Source organism: Salvelinus alpinus, chromosome 1 (assembly GCF_045679555.1).
Source record: "Salvelinus alpinus chromosome 1, SLU_Salpinus.1, whole genome shotgun sequence".
Classification (NCBI taxonomy): Eukaryota; Metazoa; Chordata; class Actinopteri; order Salmoniformes; family Salmonidae; genus Salvelinus; species Salvelinus alpinus.
The window spans coordinates 44,098,271-44,116,707 of NC_092086.1; the positions used below are offsets into that span (position 1 = coordinate 44,098,271).

An 18,437-nucleotide genomic window follows, 5' to 3' on the forward strand; every position below is an offset into this window, starting at 1 on the left:
ACATCATTATAACGTGGCATTAACTGATGTAGAACAGTACAATGCCTTATAATGGGAGAAAAGAAAGAGAGGAGCATCACTTACGTGAGTTAGATTGCCAGGCATGGCTGTAAGCAGAAGCTGAGGCAGAGGACAGAGGAGAGAGACAACGCAAGAGAGGAGAGAGAGACAAAGCATGAGAAAGAGAGGGAGAGAGAGAGATGGAAGGGCAGGGGAAGGGGAGGAGAAAGGGGAAGATGGATGAGAGGGTTGGTGCAGCTAGCTAGCAGAGGAGAGGGGATGGTGAGAGGGAGGGAGCAGGGTGGTGGGGAGCCACACCCAATGTTTCATCCCTGATCCTAGGATGAAGCCTCAAGCACATACAAATATCGTTTGAGCATATTTCTTGTTCTTGGAGCCCATGTTTTCTGTATATGCCTCAGAGCTGAGGTTGTGAGAGTGTGTGCGTCCAGTAGTTCTGTACTGAGGGGTAAGAAAGGCAAAGGTGAGGCGATATCTCTGTATGAGTTTTCATTCCCGGTGTGGTCTGATCTTAGGGAGAAAGTGCTGTGGTAAGCATGATAGTGTGGCAGGTAGGGGGCTAAAAATACAGTCAGCGAGAGCGTAGGGAATAGAGAGGGAGGAATAGAGGGAGAGGTATAGAGAATTGGAGAAAGATAGGGTTTGTGCATTTGTGTGTATACATCTGAATATCTGTGTGTGTGTGTGCATGTGCAAGTCTGTTTGTGTGTGTGTTTGTGGGTGTGAGTGTGATTTAAGCCTTATAAAGCCTTGGCCATGAGTGATGGGACCTCAGACAGGACCCCTGCAGTGACAGATGAGCCAGGGAGTGGTGAGGAGGAAAGTCAATAACATTGATCTGGGAGGGGAGACGGATTAAGGTGTACCAGGATGTGTGTGTGCGCGTGTGTGGTGTACCAGGCCCAAAGGGAGGGTTGCATCACCCAATACCAGGCAGGGATAGGGGTTTAGAGGAACAGAGTGCACCAAGTATGTCTACAAAGATATACACTCACTCACAAATCATACTTACTAACATACTGACTTATGTATACTCAAAGACTCACACAATCTCTCTCTCAAACACACATACACACCTAGACAGATTTTGGGCATGGTCAAGGTAGAGTGGGAGTAAATAGGAAGATGAAGCAGATTTAGCACACACCACAAAATTACCCCTCACAAACCCAGTCCCTAAATCACCCCACCTCCACTCCCTGACCCATACACCAAAATGCCCCCAACCCCATTTCCTCATCCATCTACACCCCCCATCAGTATCCCACACACTCAGACCCTCACCAGCCCACTCAGATCCTAAACCTGCCCACTCAGATCCTAAACCTGCCCACTTATCCACCACACCCCCACCCAGAGTGATATGAGGCCTACCTCTGAGGTCGTGTCCGGAGCGCCCGGACCCAGAGTTCTGACGGGGCATCCTGAGGGAGGTCCTCAGGGGAGTGTGTCTCTGCTCATCCAGGTAGGCCAGGTCCTCCAGGTGGGCCGAACTCGTGGCTAATGTGTGTGTGTGTGTGTGTGTGTGTGTGTGTGTGTGTGTGTGTGTGTGTGTGTGTGTGCAACAGATGAGAGAGAAGAAAACAGAGTTAGTCAAACTAAGCCAGGAATCACTGAACCGCCTAAAACTGAATGCTAAATTGCTAATGCTAACGACAGACACCCTTGGAAATAGACAAACATATCAGTTCCATACCTCCCCATTGAGATCCACTACGAACCAGACCCATTTGAAATCCATCTCCAAGCAAACAGAAGTGGTTTAAACTGGTCAGTGTCCAAGACTAATGTGTGTAGCTATAGCGTGGTAGAGTGTATGTGTGTGTGAGCCTGTGTGAAAGCGTGTGACCTCATACACACCAAACACATTTCCTTCCTCGGACGACCCCTTTTCCAGATAGTTTGTTTAGTTGTTCCCCTCTCTGTTAACAATATACCCAAGTCTGGAGCTCTTCCAGTTGTCCCAAAAACCAGTCTCTCAAAAAAGAGTAGGAAGATAAAGATAAAAACTCTTTACTGCATTAAGATAAGAGCTTTATGGAGAATGACAGAGATAACCTCGTGCTACAGGAAGGGACTGACAACGCACCTCCTTCCTTCCTGTCAGGAAAAGAGTGTAATCCTGTTTTTTTTATGGGATTCAATAAAACCCTACATACCACAAAGTTGTGAACCACTGGGCTAGCTGGCGCTAACAACAATTAAATGGAAGAAAATAAGTTCTATCCACCACTTACCTAAACTGCAACCCGTGATCTGTTTTACCTATGGCAGGGATCCCTCCCAGACTACTACCTTTCCAATGCAATACAGCTAAAACTGTAGCAGGCATGTGGCGAGTGGGATCTCAGATTTACGGTGGTTTGCGGGGACCTTGGTGTGGGAGAGCAGCTGTATTAGACTTAGATTTTAGATGAGTTTATTAGTCACACGCACAGGGTCGCAGATGTAATTGCAGGGTAAAGTGAAATTCTTAAGCTCAGAGCTCCAACAGTGCAGGTCAAAAATACAAGTGAATAAAACAATAATACAAATAATAATATATGATCCTCTGCAGCAGAGGTAACTCTGGGTCTTCCTTTCCTGTGGCGGTCCTCATGAGAGCCAGTTTCATCATTGCGCTTGATGGTTTTTATGACTGCACTTGAAGAAATGTTCAAATTTTCCAGATTGACTGACCTTCATGTCTTAAAAGTAATGATGGACTGTCGTTTAGCTTTGCTTATTTGACCTGTTCTTGTCATAATATGGACTTGGTCTTTTACCAAATAGGGATATCTTCTGTATACCACCCCTACCTTGTCACAACACAACTGATTGGCTCAAATGCATTAAAAAGGAAAGAAATTCCACAAATTAACTTAAGGCACACCTGTTAATTGAAATGCATTCCAGGTGACTGGTTGAGAGAATGCCAAGAGTGTGCAAAGCTGTCATCAAGGCAAAGGGTGGCTATTTGAAGAATCTCAAATATAAAATATATTTAGATTTGTTTAACACTTTTTTGGTTACTACATGATTCCATACGTGTTATGTCATAGTTTTGATGTCTTCACTATTATTCTACAATGTAGAAAATAGTAAAAATAAAGAAAAACCCTTGAATGAGTAGGTGTTTCCAATCTTTAGACTGGTACTGTACATATTTAAAACATGATCAATGATAAATGTCCATGGGGGTAGCCACTGCCATAGCTCATAGGGCTTGACGTGGAGCTATGGGGACATTTTCACACTACCACATTGCTTAGGTGGAGTTGGGTTTGTGTTTTATGTATTTTTAATAGTCATTGCTATGTGAGAGATGTGCTGGGAGAGAGAGAGAGAAGGAAAGTGGGAGGAAGGCGTGCGTTTCTGCAGAACATAATGTCAAGGCTCATAAGGTAGCCTCTCTGTCAGTTGGAGTAATCTAGTGCATTTGAACCAGGAGATCAGAGCCATTTTGAAAGTGAGCTTGACTACATAGGATGAAAGAGAGCAGACAGAGACGAGAGAGGCAGGAGGTAGAGATGGAGGAGGAGGTGGTTGGAAGAGGAGGGCAAGAGAGAGGAGAGGTGAGGAGAGAAATAGACAAGCTAGAGGGAAAGGGGAGGGAGCAAGGTAGAGGTAAAGAAAGAGAGGATATATGGAGTGAGAGCAGAGAGCTTCTCGTTCAGAGCCCAGTGTGGGTGGCTGCCCCTGCTCTGCTCCTGAGGCGTGTAGAAGGACAGCAGACTAGAACATCCCTACCTAGTGCTCCCCTGCTCCCTCTGAGCAATGACCCTCACTGAATCACTCCTCTCCTGTCAGTGGCGTGTGTGTGATGATCAAAGCTCTCTATACAGTCATTCAATCTACCATTTCACAATGTCCCCAGTTTACAAGATGCCACAGGCTAGGGCTGTATTTATAAGCTGACATACTGTCATATTTGACATGACTGTTGTCCCATTATCACTTCCAGGCTTGCAACTGGACTGAGTTATGTTGGGCAGAACATAATCACAACAATCATCTATCCCTAGATGAATTTTGGTGACGTCCAACAGAACACAGCCTCTAATTGGATGAGGAACTGTGGCGGCCTATTCCCCAGCTACCACCACAAAGTCCCGAAGGCCAAAGGATTGTAGCTCATATTATTTCCTATACTCCCACACTAAACAGAGAGAATGCTCTCCCTTGCCCTCCATTTGGCAAATCTGACCATAATTCTATCCTCCTGTTTTCCGCTTACAAGCAAAAATTAAAGCAGGAAGCACCAGTGACTTGATCAATAAAAAAAGTGGTCAGATGAAGCAGATGCTAAGCTACAGGACTGTTTTGCTAGCACAGACTGGAATATGTTCTGCGATTCCTCCGATGGCAAAGAGGAGTACACCACATCAGTCATTGGCTTCATCAATAAGTGCATCGATGACGCCCCCCCCAGAGTGACCGTATGTACATGCCCCAACCAGAAGCCATGGATTACAGGCAACATCCGCACTGAGCTAAAGGCTAGAGCTGCCGCTTTCAAGGAGCAGGACTCTAACACGGAAGCTTGTAAGAAATCCCGCTATGCCCTCCGACGAACCATCAAACAGGCAAAGCATCAATACAGGACTAAGATCAAATCGTACTACACCGGCTCTGACGCTCGTTGGATGTGGCAGGGCTTGCAAACCATTACAGACTACAAAGGAAAGCACAGTCAAGAGCTGCCCAGTGACACGAGCCTACCAGACGAGCTAAACTACTTCTATGCTCGCTTCGAGGCAAATAACACTGAAACATGCATGAGAGCACCAGCTGTTCCGGAAGATTGTACGATCACGCTCTCCGCAGCCGATATGAGTAAGACCTTTAAACAGGTCAACATTCACAAGGTCGCAGAACCAGACGGATTACCAGGACGTGTACTGCGAGCATGCACTGACCAACTGGCAAGTATCTTCACTGACATTTTCAACCTCTCCCTGTCCGAGTCTGTAATACCAACATCTTAAGTAGACCACCATAGTCCCTGTGCCCAAGAACACTAAGCTAACCTGCCTAAATTACTACTGACCCGTAGCACTCACGTCTGTAGCCATGAAGTGCTTTGAAAGGCTGGTCATGGCTCACAACACCATTATCCCAGAAACCCTAGACCCACTCCAATTTGCATACCGCCCTAACAGATCCACAGATGATGCAAACTCTATTGCACTCCACACTGTCCTTTCCCACACCTCCCTCTGCAACTGGATCCTGGACGTCCTTACAGGCCACCCCCAGGTGGTAAGGGTAGATAACAACACATTCGCCACGCTGATCCTCAACACAGGGGACCCTCAGGGGTGTGTGCTCAGTCCCCTCCTGTACTCCCTGTTCCGTCATGACTGCACGGCCAGGCACGACTCCAACACCATCATTAAGTTTGCCGATGACCCAACAGTGGTAGGCCTGATTACCGACAACGATGAGACAGCCTATAGGGAGGAGGTCAGAGACCTGGCCGTGTGGTGCCAGGACAACAACCTCTCCCTCAAAGTGATCAAGACAAAGGAGATGATTGTGGACTACAGGAAAAAGAGGACTGAACACGCCCCCATTCTCATCGACGGGGCTGTAGTGGAGCAGGTTGAGAGCTTCAAGTTCCTTGGTGTCCAACAAACTAACTTTCAACTTTTAAAAAAGTATTATTATTACCTTTATTCAACTAGGCAAGTCAGATTAGAACAAATTATTATTTACAATGACGGCCTAGGAACAGTGGGTTAACTGCCTTGTTCAGGGGCAGAACGACAGATTTTTACCTTGTCAGCTCAGGGATTCTATCTAGCAACCTTTCGGTTACTGACCCAATGCTCTAACCACTAGGCTACCTGCCTGGTCCAAGCACACCAAGACAGTCGTGAAGAGGGCACGACCAAACCTATTCCCCCTCAGGAGAATGAAAATATTTGGCATGGGTCCTCAGATCCTCAAAAGGTTCTACAGCTGCACCATCTTGAGCATCCTGACAGTTTGCATCACCGCCTGGTATGGCAACTGCTCGGCCTCCGACGGCAAGGCACTACAGAGGGTAGCGCGAACAGCCCAGTACATCACTGGGGCCAAGCTTCCTGCCATCCAGGACCTCTATACCAGGCGGTGTCAGAGGAAGGCCCTATAAATTGCCAAAGACTCCAGCCACCCTAGTTATAGACTGTTCTCTCTGCTACCACACAGCAAGCGGCACCAGTGCCAAGTCTACATCCAAGAGGCTTCTAAACAGCTTCTACCCCCAAGCCATAAAACTCCTGAACATCTAATCAAATGGCCACCCAGACTATTTGCATCCCCCCCTTTTACACCGCTACTACTCTCTGTTGTTATCATCTATGCATAGTCCCTTTAATAACGCTACCTACATGTACATACTACCTCAACTAACCAGTGACCCCGCACATCAACTCTGTACCGGTACCCCCCTGTATATAGTCTTGCTATTGTTATTTTACTGCTGCTCTTTAATTACTTGTTACTTCTTTTTCTTATTCTTATTCTTATTTGTATTATATATTTTTTTTACTGCATTGTTGGTTAGGGGCTCGTAAGTAAGCATTTCACTGTAAGGTCTACACCTGTTGTACTCGGCGCATGTGACTACTACAATTTGATTTGAATACTGCAGTGGGGGACTTGGGGAGCAGCACTCGTTCTCTCCAACATTCACCCTTCTTTATCTCGCTCCGCTCCCTCGTTACCAGGGTGCCTTCCTCCTATCTTTCTTTCTCTCTCTGTGTGTGATTCTCTCTCTCCATCTCCCCTCCGTCTCTCCCCCCAGTCACCAGAGGGACTATGCCCATGGCTTTGATGTTTCAGTGCTGCCTGGGCCAAGCCTCTCCATGCGCGGTTTATCCTCCCTCCTTTTCCCTATCCATCTTTCTTACGCAGACTCCCCTCTCTCTCTACTAAACTAATGTTGCTCATTCCTTCCATCTTACTGATGACTGGAATCTATGCCACACATTCTCCCCTTCTCTCCTATATCCGTTTGTCTTTTTTCCTTTTCCTCTTTCTCCTTTGATCAGTGTCCCGCCCTACTGTATATCCATCTGCTGGTAGCCCTTTCTCTCTGTATTCCTCTATCAGTTTGTCTCCCTCTCTTTACATCTCTATTCCTTTCCCTTTCTCTCTCCTATATCAGTCTCCTCCCCCATTCTCCCACCATGCCCAGCTTTCTTCCCTGACTCTTCAATAAGCTTTGTTTGCACTCCTCTCAGTGGCCTCTTAGAGGGCATGTGTCAGAAGTCAAAAGAAAAAGGCCAAACAACGTAAACCCCTGTATGATCGATCCCTTAAACACTGCTAGCCCAGCTCCATTCATCCCACTGGATAGGCCAAGTCAGAGGTGAGGAGCTACAGGCTTTTTTAGAACCAGCTTGCTATGCTGCTTTTATATGCCCTGACATAGAGAGGACATTGAAAACACATGTTTGAACACTTTTAGGGGGATCTGTGGGGCTTTCCTCACCCTGAAGGAATGTTTTACCCTGGCATCCGTGGTATTCACCCCCTCATCCTCAGGTACTGTGAGGACATTAACGTTTCCTATTCCCTTAAAGTTAATGTTGGAGGGGCACAGGGGGTTAAATAAGAGCACCTAAATAAGGTGGGAACACTCAGTCAGTCTCAGATGCTGAGAAGGGGGTCAATTCCAACTTGGTAACTAGATATCACACATTTATGAAAGTAATATAGCCAAACCCTATAAGGATTTTCAATTAATTTTCAGGTCATTGTCTGAATGGAAATTGATATAGAACAGACCAAAACTTCCAAAGGGTAATGAATCTCCTACCTTTAGCGGCACATTCACTTGTGTGCTACTTTGGCGTAAAAGTGTGCAATGAAATGTGGTAAACAAATAGACAAGAGGTGTGGCTGGCACAGTGACTCACCTGCCACAGAGTTGGGCCGGGGCATGAGGTAGAGGGGGATGGAGTGGGCAGAATGGGAGGAGTGGGCCGTCTCCAGGCTCCTCTCTGGGATCTTGTTCAGGCTGTAGGTGGAGGCAGCCATGTTCTCATCCACGCGGTACAGGAACGAGTCTGTGCCCGAACACTTCTGGGTCTGCCACAGCTTCAGGCTACCCCGCGAGCCGTCCCCGTGCTTCCCCCCACCCCGGTCAGCATTCTCAGAGTAGCTTGTCAGTGTGGCTGTCAGATAAAAGGTAGTTTAGACAAATATATGCAGTGTTACAGTTCTTTAGAGACTCTGCTTAGTTTAAAACTGATTAAGGCCCATGGAGCAAGGCGAGTTTACTCTTCATTCAATTACACACCTCAAAGTAAATGTTATAACAATAAGAAAATCTCCCAACAGTAGAGCCCATAAGGATATAAAGCAAATGTATTTAAATGCAGCTAATCCCATCACCTGGCTTTTCCAAAATGTAAAGAATTAAAACATGAGTATATCAAATTGTTACAGAAAACATGGCTTTCAGTGTTAACGTTTGGCATGCCAGGAAATACATGGGAAACATTACATAATTTCCACAAAATAAGTGAGCGTCTGTCCCCCACCGATGATGCCGCTGTCCCTGCTCTCCAGAGTGGAGGTGGGGCTGGTGATGGAACCATAGGCGCAGTCTCCGGAAGCGTGGTTCCCGGGGGCCCCTCCTGGGGGCAGCGTGGAGCAGGGGCTGCTTGCAGGGGGGGAGGCTGTGCTGCTGGCCAGGCTGGAGCAGGGGCTGATCCGCTGGTTCACTGACATCATGCCCTAGTAGGGAGGGAGGAAGGGTCAGGTCTATACTGAAGTACACTGATACACTGGACTGCAACAACCCATGAGAAATGATCAGGTAAATTAGCCATGATTAAATTATGATAAGGCACAGCCAGTTGACATATCACATTTACAAAGTAGCCTACACACACACGTGCACGCACACCATAGACCGACAAGACGATTGCTGATCCTAGCATTCTTTCTCATTGATACAGTCCTTGCCGGTCATATTATTCCAGTGCATGTGTAACCGTAGAGTCATCTCTTTTTAATATCTTTTGATGACTCATGCAATTATTTTCATGAGTGAACTATTTTTTGCAATATAATGAATTCTAATTCAGTAGAATATCAATACGTTGAGTGAGCCACGCAAGTAGAATAGATTCAGTTATACTTTGATCTATTGAGCAGGGGCAGGGAGAGAGAGAGGCAGGCCTACCTCCGGGCATGCTGGATTCTTATTCCAGACAATCTGTTCATCAATTATCCATGGCCCTGGCTCTAAACGAAAAACGAATTGATTTGGACAGTCATTTGAAAATAAATCGGGAGATTAGTCAGAATAGCATAGAAATACACAGAAGTGGCCGGGAGACCAGGATATGAGCAGAGGTGTGAGTGACTTCTTAGGGAAGGTTTGGCGCAAGACAGAGGGCATCCAAGTGTGGAATGCTCCTTGGTCATGATAACAACTCTGTTGTGATTCGGATGTGTTTAAGGGAGGCGCCGTAGACATGAATATAGAACGGGAGGTTCCCGCCTACCTAGCCTACCCAGACTGCATCTGCTTGCGCGGGAGTGGCAGGCATCTAAACTGGGACTTCAGAAAACCAGGGCTGGGTTTTTGTTACCACTGCAGTTTGGCACGAAAGACCGAACCAAAGGCATACTGCTGAGCTGTGTAGAACAAGGGGTGCATCTCAATAGTCTAAACAAGCTCTCCTCTCCTTGTCTCCTTCCACTCACCTCAACAGATCAGAAAGACCGACAAAGGCAAAATGGGCCAGAGTCAGATCATTGCTGATGAAGGACACCAGAGGTGGAAGGCACTAGTTAAGATGCACCCAATGTGTGAAGTTTGGAAAGTGGGTCAGGATTTAAGGGGGAGTCGATCCAGCACCATTGGATAGGCCTCTGTGGAGGCACACTGCTTAGACAAGAGAATGTGGCATGCGGCGGGCAGTTTTCACGACCGAGGTAGCGGGTTACCTTCCCCTGCCCTGTGTCACGGTCTGTTGGTTCTGCTCTGCAGGAGTAAAGGAGAGCCTAGCGTCCCTCACTCCGAGCTAGGTTATCCATAACTCACAGGATTGATCTTTACAAACAGGCCAGATCTTCACAAACATCTTCTGAGCCAGCGCATACTGGTGTCAGGGGCCATTGAGTTTGCCATAAACAAATGACGTAATCTACAAAATGGTCCACTTGGTTCCGATGCTTAAGAGGCCTTGGAAAGTGATCTGCACATCCCACTGATTTGGGGTGTGCTTCTATAGCTGTGGGGCCCTTATAAGCTGGACCACATTGTGTGCTGGCCACCTACAATAGTGACTATTGGAGTACCACTCATCTAGGGGAAAGCCTGTACTTTGTATCCTGATGCCATGATGGGTCTTTAAAGACGCCAAAGTATTGACAAACTAATAATAATATACTGTAACAGTGCATGACAGAAGGGTGTGTAACCTACCTGTCTGTGGTCGTGTTCGTCCATGCTCTTACTGTACTGTAGTGTGTGTGTGTGTGTAGTGTGCGTGTGTGTAACCTACCTGTCTGTGGTCGTGTTCGTCCATGCTCTTACTGTACTGTAGTGTGTGTGTGTAGTGTGTGTAGTGTGCGTGTGTGTAACCTACCTGGCTGTCGTGGTCGTCCATGTCGTACTGTGAGCCCGGCTGTCCCTCGTTCATCTTGTCTCCCAGTAGGAAGCCCAGGCGCGTCATCAGGGTGTTGGCTGCCTCGTCCACAGAGGGAGGGGGGCCCAGCTCCTGGCTCTCCTCACCTGGAGGGATGGAGGGAGAGATGGAGATGGGGAGGGAGAGCGAGAAAGGATTCAGATCAACTCCACAGTACAGCGATACAGATACCAGGAGAAATATGTATTGATCTGCAGCAGATTAAGCCTGAGGGGATCAATTCTCAACCCAGAACCATAATGAGGCAACCCCTTAATCTAGTCAAAGAGCCGTTGGCTTGCTCTCAGTTTAGTTGAATTGAAAGAATCATGTGCACTGCTCTATCACCAAATCTCTCACCACAACACACACATAACTTAGAGAATAATCTACAGAGCTCGTAACAATTCCCCCAGACACAACACTACAGTTCCTACAACAAATACCCTTGGAGGAAGTTACTGTCCCTTACACACCCTGGCTATCAATCTGTCCTTCACAAAAAATTTAAGCTATCCCATAATCCCCTGCAGCAGGACGTCGGGTAGACTGTACATCGATCCTACAGTATGTGAGAAGCAGAGGGATGGAGCGAGGGAAGCACAGCGTTGGGGAGATCAAACTGGCTCTGGGACACTGAGGAAGACCGGAATAAACAGGGGAGGGCTTGGAAGTATTAAGAACCCATTTATCTTATTCAGACCAGGACCCCTCCACAAAAATAAGTCTGGGAGAGGAGACTGATGAAAAATGACTTCATTTCGCCTCACTGTTAAGGCTGTCTGTCATGAGCTTTCCAGGCACAATTTCTGCCACGTATTAGTAGCTTGTGTTCAAGTAGGAGCTGTCCCTGCTTAAATATCCCCCTCTTTCATGAGGACGTCTCTTAATGCTAAGGACAATCTGGCTAATCTTCTTGATTAAACAGCATGTTCATATTACATCAGGCAATCAAGTTAATCAAGCTACTGGAATGCTCCGAGCATGTGCTTAATCCTCTGTGATGTTATTTAACTAGCTGACAGCTGTATTAGCATAAAGAAGCGTCAGTGTAGTCTGCACTCCGAGCCAAAAGAAGACCCTAGAACGGCTCTCATCATCACCACGTGTTTAGCACCCAAATGAGGCAGCAGTCAGTCCAACACAAAGACGGCAGATGGGAGAGGACCAACGCCCCGTCTCGTTGAAGGAGTGGAGCGGAGAGAAAGAAGGAAGAGAAAGAGGAGTAGGCTAGGTGACACTTTCTGCTCCTCTGACAGACATGTTGTTGGTCCTATGGGCAGGTCAAAGGAAGTAACGGAAACCAATAAAAACAGGAGACGGCCATCTGGATGCCTGGTCTGTTTGACCTGTGGCCACCAGCCACCGCCCCTACACTACCACAGACCATACATTTGTATCAATGTAGACAACCCTGTGTCGACTACTCCGTGTCAAGACTGCTCAACAATGGGCACACAAGGCAATTGACCACACCCCTATAGACACAGACAGACAGACAGACAGACAGACACAGACACTTGTTTTTTCTAAAGGCTCCCCCAAATTTAAAAAATAAAATAAAATACACCAGCAGTGCACATTCTAGAGAGGTGGGAGTGTTATTTACTTAACACATCATAGTACTGTCACTGTTGGAACACACACCTACACTGGCTATAAAATACCTGATTAGTCACCTATGCCTAAGAGAGAGGGAGATGGCACCACAGCTGAGAAAAGAGACTGCATAGAATCATTGATCTTCATTTTAATGTATTCTCTCGACCTAAATATGCCAACTACAAGCACATAAAACAGCTCTTTAGAGATAATCTTTTCTTTCAGAACACGTGAGCCTAAAAATGGCACAGAATTGTTATAATAAACACATACAAATCCTGACACTACTGTATGATCACAGCTATCGTTCACCAGGATGAAACATATGGACCTGAAAAAGAAGCACGTACATTACAGTGCTCTGGTGGGTCTCCTTTCTCTCCCTCACGCCACAGAATCTCACCCTGCTGAAGGAGTACAATAATGCAGATGGTCGTCATGGGAACTATCAGTGCACTACGGAATGTTCTCGAGGGCGTCTGACTCTTTCTTTCCATCTCTAGCCCTTTCGCACCGGCTCTCAAGATCTCTTTCTTTGTCTTTCTTCCACTGGTGGACTATAATTACTGCTGGATCCACTGACACCATTATGACAGTAAATCTCTACAAGGCACATGGCTGGAAAATGTTGTTCATCAAACATGTCTGTTCAGAGGTTTCTCAAGCAGTATCAGCCGCTAACAATGACATTCTTTATAGCTGAATAGCGTTGGATCCTTACTAGAACAGAAAAGAGCACAAGCATAACAGTTGAGACTTAATGTCCCCCCCTAGAACAGAAGAGACACACACATGAACACACATCTATACTAGAGTGCGCTGTTAACCCCTCCTGGAGAGAGATGTAGACAGTGGCCATTAAATAGGTCAGACTGGCTGCAGGGGGCTGGAGACTGACGGGGGTTAGAGGTGGGGGGTAATTTCAGCAACATGAATTTTAAAAGGAGAGCAGGGGAGGTGGATGGATTTATGACCAACAGGTTATCCCTGTTTGAATGACCCCTGTTGCATTCATCTGCCAAGGAAAACACAGTTACAGTGGTCCCGAGAACACACTGCAGACTGGAACTAGCTTGTTCTGGGCAGTTTAGGCCAAGCTTGGGTCACTGCAAGAAACCTCAGAAATGGCAATATAGTGCATTGTCAGACAGAACCCATCCTCGTGAGCTTCCCAACATTGTGCTAACTAGTGACTGGCCATGTCTGTAGTAAAAGGAGTTGGACAGCGGAGGGTCACAACAGCTAAATTAACTATGTTCTGTTGGTCTGCCATGACGCCTACCTTTTCCTCACTAGTTAATCCAAACAATAATAGCGGTAGCGTCTCCTCAGCAGATGTTAAAGTCATTCCACTCTGGGATACAAGACCCATGGGGACCCCTCGTAAACATCCCAAAGTACCTTGGTCTCTGCCTCCATCTCCCAGCAAGCTCTACTCTAACCGAGCGTGGTTCCCGTAAGAGACACTGTTAATTATTTGTGTTTACGGCAGAAGAAAAAAAACATCAGTTAGGTTGAGGAAACCTCATGCCTTCTCTCTCAGCAGCTGTAATGCGCAACGGTCTCAAAACAGGAGAGGTGATAGCAATTGGCTAAGTGGTTTTTGAGTGACGGCATATTAACCAATGACTGATTTGATAGCATAGCTGGCAGAGGTGGTCAGGCTTCAACCCCAACATTTGAATGGCAAAGCCCCTGGAAAGTAGAGCCCTCCTTCCAAGGCCAGTAGTGACAAAGCCTTTTGAAACAGCATGTGAAAAAAAGCTTACGTTGCACTGAAATAGAACTCCCCACCACACAGCAGTGCATTTAATAGCTACAGAACGCTGACTGACGCTAGGAACCCTTAATCTAATAATTTTATTATCATTCCTAAGGCACTGACACATTGTTTCCAACTCCTCTGGAGTAGGTTCCCAATGCTTAGCAATCATTACTGTACTTCTACAAATCACAACTATCTTGTAACGCAACTGAAGAAATGTTTTTCTTTTGTATTGAAAATAAAATGCCATCATAGGCAGCAATTTGAGTGGCGGGTCATCTTAACAACAACACATACTGAACTTGTTGGCAGGTCACCCATTTTTTGGATTACAATTTTGGTAGAGAGTCTGAGTTGGATCTTTTATTTTTAAGACAGACGGAAGCAGACAGAGAGAGACAGACTTATAAGGGGGGTAAGATCACAACGCCCGTAAGCGCTACGCTCTGAAAGTACATGTCCGAAAATAAGTCAGCAAGCTGGTTTGAGTTAGTGGAGCTGCACAGAGTGGAGTGGCTTCAGAGGTTCTGGGGGTGGGTGGTGGTGGTGGATGAGAGGCAAGGCTGGGAGATGAATGAGATGGGTCTATCTGTATGGAGATCCAGGAATAAATACCCTCAACATATGCTGGAGACAGTATTAAAAACAGTTGTGGAGATAGTAACTTGAGCAATTAAACAATGAAATGCTGCACTTCCTGTGTTACAGTTAAACTGTGTACTCAATATCTCACAAATGAAATTACATAAAACCTCAGTTCAATACAATATTCTTCCTTCTCTAGAGACACTATCCGAATTTACACCTCTCTCTCTCTCATCGAACACCATTTATGCTGTGATCTCCCTCCATTTGTGTCTCCACATCTCCAACTAAATCTCCCTTAATCGAGACAGATGACACCTTAGCCATGCCTCTGGTCCATCTCCATCTCTCTTCGTGACACACAATCCACACAGAGGCATTCCAATGGATCAAATGTAATGAGCTGACAGAGGCGATAATGGAGGTTAAATATATATCATTATCACAGGGTTTATTACAGACAGATGCCATGCCTCCTCATCATCCACACCCTCCTGTCTCTCACTGATACCTTGCTCTGGTGAGGGGAGGAACGAGGCCTATGAACTACAGTATACAGTGAGAGGTTATTAGTCAAACGTGCTGTCAATCATTGAGTATTACTATGGATCGTCTACTGGAGTCAGGTGGGGAGAGAGAGAAAGAAGAGCATTGAATTGGCTGCGATGGACAATGAGACAGCGATTGTCCGCATTCAATAACTCTCCCCTCCTCTTCTCCATTCTCTACTTCTTCCCTCTATTCTCACCTCCTCCTTCTCCATCCATTTCTTGTCCATCACTTCCTTCAGTGTGGCCTGTCTCAATGCGAGGCAGCTCTGAGGTGTGCCCATGGGACAAACAGCAGATATCCGACAACAATCTCCGGAGTAACGAGGAGGCATGACCGACTCCTGTTGCCATAGCGTCACCTCCACAACCCTGTTCCCGGCGCCGCCGCAAACACCTTTGTCGCGAACACCTCACCCCTGTGCGGACACACGTCTTCCTCATTGATGCGGAGCAATCCATGATAGGTAAGAGTGTTGTACCCCCACAATGAGCGCAAAAGCAGCCCTTGCTAAAATGGGTCTGTATAGTTCCAGTAGTCTGATGTAAAATGAGCTGGGCTGCTTTGTCCTGGTTCTTTTTTCCTACATTGGAGCTGGGACGGGACGGTGGCGGGGGGAGGCGAGGCGAGGCCTGCGCTGGTGGTTTGGTTGTTCTGTAAGGCTTCAGAGAATACCACTGGCTGAGACTTCAACAGAAACCATAAGGAGTCTGAAAGGGTTGGAGTCCAAACACCACAGAGCAAGGGAAGAAAGGAGGGAGAGCGAGAGGGAGGGGGGCCAGCGAGAAACCACCAAACTCATTCAGCGACCTCAGCATTGCTCTCTGCCTTTCTTTATGAAAAAGTGCTGTTAAAGTTGGGAGAAGCATCGCACACGCGCTCTCTCACTCAGACAGATCAGGTCCTGACAGACCGAAGGGGTCAGGCTTACCAGAACAGTGCATATCCAGGTCAGTATTCTGGGCACAGGGAGAGGTTAACGTAGGGAGGGAAAGCTCCAATTCTGGAATGGGAGGACCCCCCCTCCAAAAATGGTCCCACAAGCACACACATACATTCACAGAGAAAGAAAGACAGACAGAAAAAGGGCAGGAAGCCACAGAGAGGAGGAGAGGGAACCACTAACCAGACAGAGACAGAGAAAGAGAGAGAGGGCTGGCTTGTGAAGAGGAGGACCAGAGCACAGATGGTAATGCTTATGGGAAGTGTGTCAACCCAGGCTGTGTCGGGGGGAGGGTAGAGTTACTCTGTTGTTGGGTCACGGGGATGGGGATGGTCAAACGAGGGGCCCAGGGTCATCACCCCTTTGACCTTGCCTCCCTGAGAGCCGTCGGCAGCGGACAAGGGGGTGTCAGAGTCAGGGTGGGTCAGAGTCATGTGTCACTGCTTTTAAGAGACGGCCAATCTGTCATCCCTGCATGTCTGGTAGGGTCAGTGGATGGCCTTGTCTTGTTTATGCAACAAGATACCATACCTGCTGTTTGTTAGCTTTACCAAGACATCTACATCCAGCCACAACAGCTGCACTTACAGTAAGCACTGGGTGTCATCTGATTTTGCGTGTATAAGTTAACACACAACACATAAATACGGTAACTATAAAATGTTGTTGCAACAAGCCTAGAGACAACTCTTGAAAACAAGTATAAAATTAGTAGGAACAGACACGGAATTCAAACAAAAATATGTTGTTCCTCTGCCCCGGGGTGGGGAATACAAAGGGAGTAATTAGGAAACATGAAACTCAAAGTGAAAAGTTTAAGACATATTTTGGTGGCAATTCAAGCATGCATTCCATTAATTGTGCTTTGAAAAACAAAAGAAACCAACTAAAGCATGTCGGTCTCTTTGACATGTGAAAAGAAAGGGGAATGCCCACAAACTGTTAAGAATAGATGCTCCCTGAGTTTTAATGTAGCAGTATTCTGACCACAGCAGGTTTTCGTCCGGCAGAACAGTGGGAATATTTATAGATGGGACAAGTGATTACAAAGTCAGTCCTTCCACAGTTTGTTTCTTGACAAGCAGATGTGAAGACTATGTGAGTTCACCGGGCAGCTTTTGGAGATGCCAGCCAGTGCACCAAATCTTGGCCTACTATGTGGAGCTGGAGAGAGTTGAGAGACTTATAAGAGAATCACACTCTGGGCTGTGGGGAAGCTGTTTCAGGCGAGAGTCATTCGGAGCGAGAGCCATGTCTTCATGACAAACACAGCTTCCTAAGAAAATGTTTAAATGGATGAGGGAATAAAATAGACAGGAATATCAGCTAATGGTCAAAGCCCGCTCTCTTTAAGCTTCCAGTGGGCAACAGTTAGGAGACATCATCATCCTCTCCAGAATGATACTACAAGACAAAAGTATTCCAGCTGTGCTACTGCATCCTTTCTTCTCTCTTTTTAAAGTAACTGTCCATCTTTTCCAGATTTCTATGAACTATGACCTATAATAGATAATTACAATGAGTGAAATAGTTTTCCTTCCTAAATGTTTTAACTAAGTTAGTTAAAAAGCAGCTTTTCTGTGTTGTTGGGGTACACCCACACCCTTCCAACAGAACGGTGTGGTCATAAAAAATATTAATGCGAGTAGACCGCCGATTGGCCAGCTAATCCTCCTCTATGAGGAAATAGTGAGCATTTTTGAAACTGTTTGAGATACAAGTTTGGAGGTGGGGTTTTTCTAATGTTTACATTTTTTGCTTTGGCCACAAATATGAGTATAGGATGAGTTAACAACATTATTTGGGTATACAGTGCATTTGGAAAATATTCAGACCCCTTGACTTTTTCTCTCTCCAAAATTACGTTACAGCCTTATTCTAAAATTGATTAAATAAATGCTTATCTCATCAATCTACACACAATACCCCATAATGACTAAGCAAAAAAACTGATTTTTTTGTTGTTGTTGTGCAAAAACTGAAATACCTTATTTACATAAATATTCAGACCCTTTGCTATGAGACTCGAATTTGAACTCAGGTGCATCCTATTTCCATTGGTCATCATTGAGATGTTTCTACAACTTGGAGTCCACCTGTGGTCAATTGATTGGACATGATTTGGAAAGGCCCTGCCAAGCCGCACTGCTTCTTGACACACTGCTCACTTAAACTGGAAGGCAGCCGCACAAACGTGTCGGGGGAAACACTGTACAACTGGCGACCAAAGTCAGCATGCATGCGCCCGGCCCGTCACAAGAGTCGCTAGAGCGCAATGGGAGATGGACATCCTGGCCGACCAAATCCTCCCCTAACCCGGACGACGCTGAGCCAATTGTGCGCCGCCTCGTGGGTC

At 46.3% G+C, this 18,437-nt stretch overlaps 1 protein-coding gene across 7 annotated transcripts in view; it reads right to left on the bottom strand.

Moving 5' to 3' along the window:
- LOC139577113 (protein TANC2-like) overlaps window positions 1-18,437 on the bottom strand; it is a 137,721-nt gene that overhangs the window by 15,003 nt on the left and 104,281 nt on the right. For 5 of the 7 annotated variants that reach the window (XR_011675213.1, XM_071403945.1, XM_071403967.1 and 2 more), the window contains 5 exons: window positions 10,599-10,744; window positions 8,538-8,733; window positions 7,911-8,168; window positions 1,396-1,521; window positions 85-120 (listed from right to left, as the gene is read on the bottom strand). Coding sequence is in view for 6 of the 7 variants with exons in the window: in XM_071403945.1 (XP_071260046.1) it covers window positions 85-120; window positions 1,396-1,521; window positions 7,911-8,168; window positions 8,538-8,733; window positions 10,599-10,744 (762 nt within the window). In the remaining variant the exon portion in view is untranslated. The remainder of the gene's footprint in view (window positions 1-84; window positions 121-1,395; window positions 1,522-7,910; window positions 8,169-8,537; window positions 8,734-10,598; window positions 10,745-18,437) is intronic. The other 2 variants (XM_071403984.1, XM_071403976.1) reach the window with 1 other exon arrangement.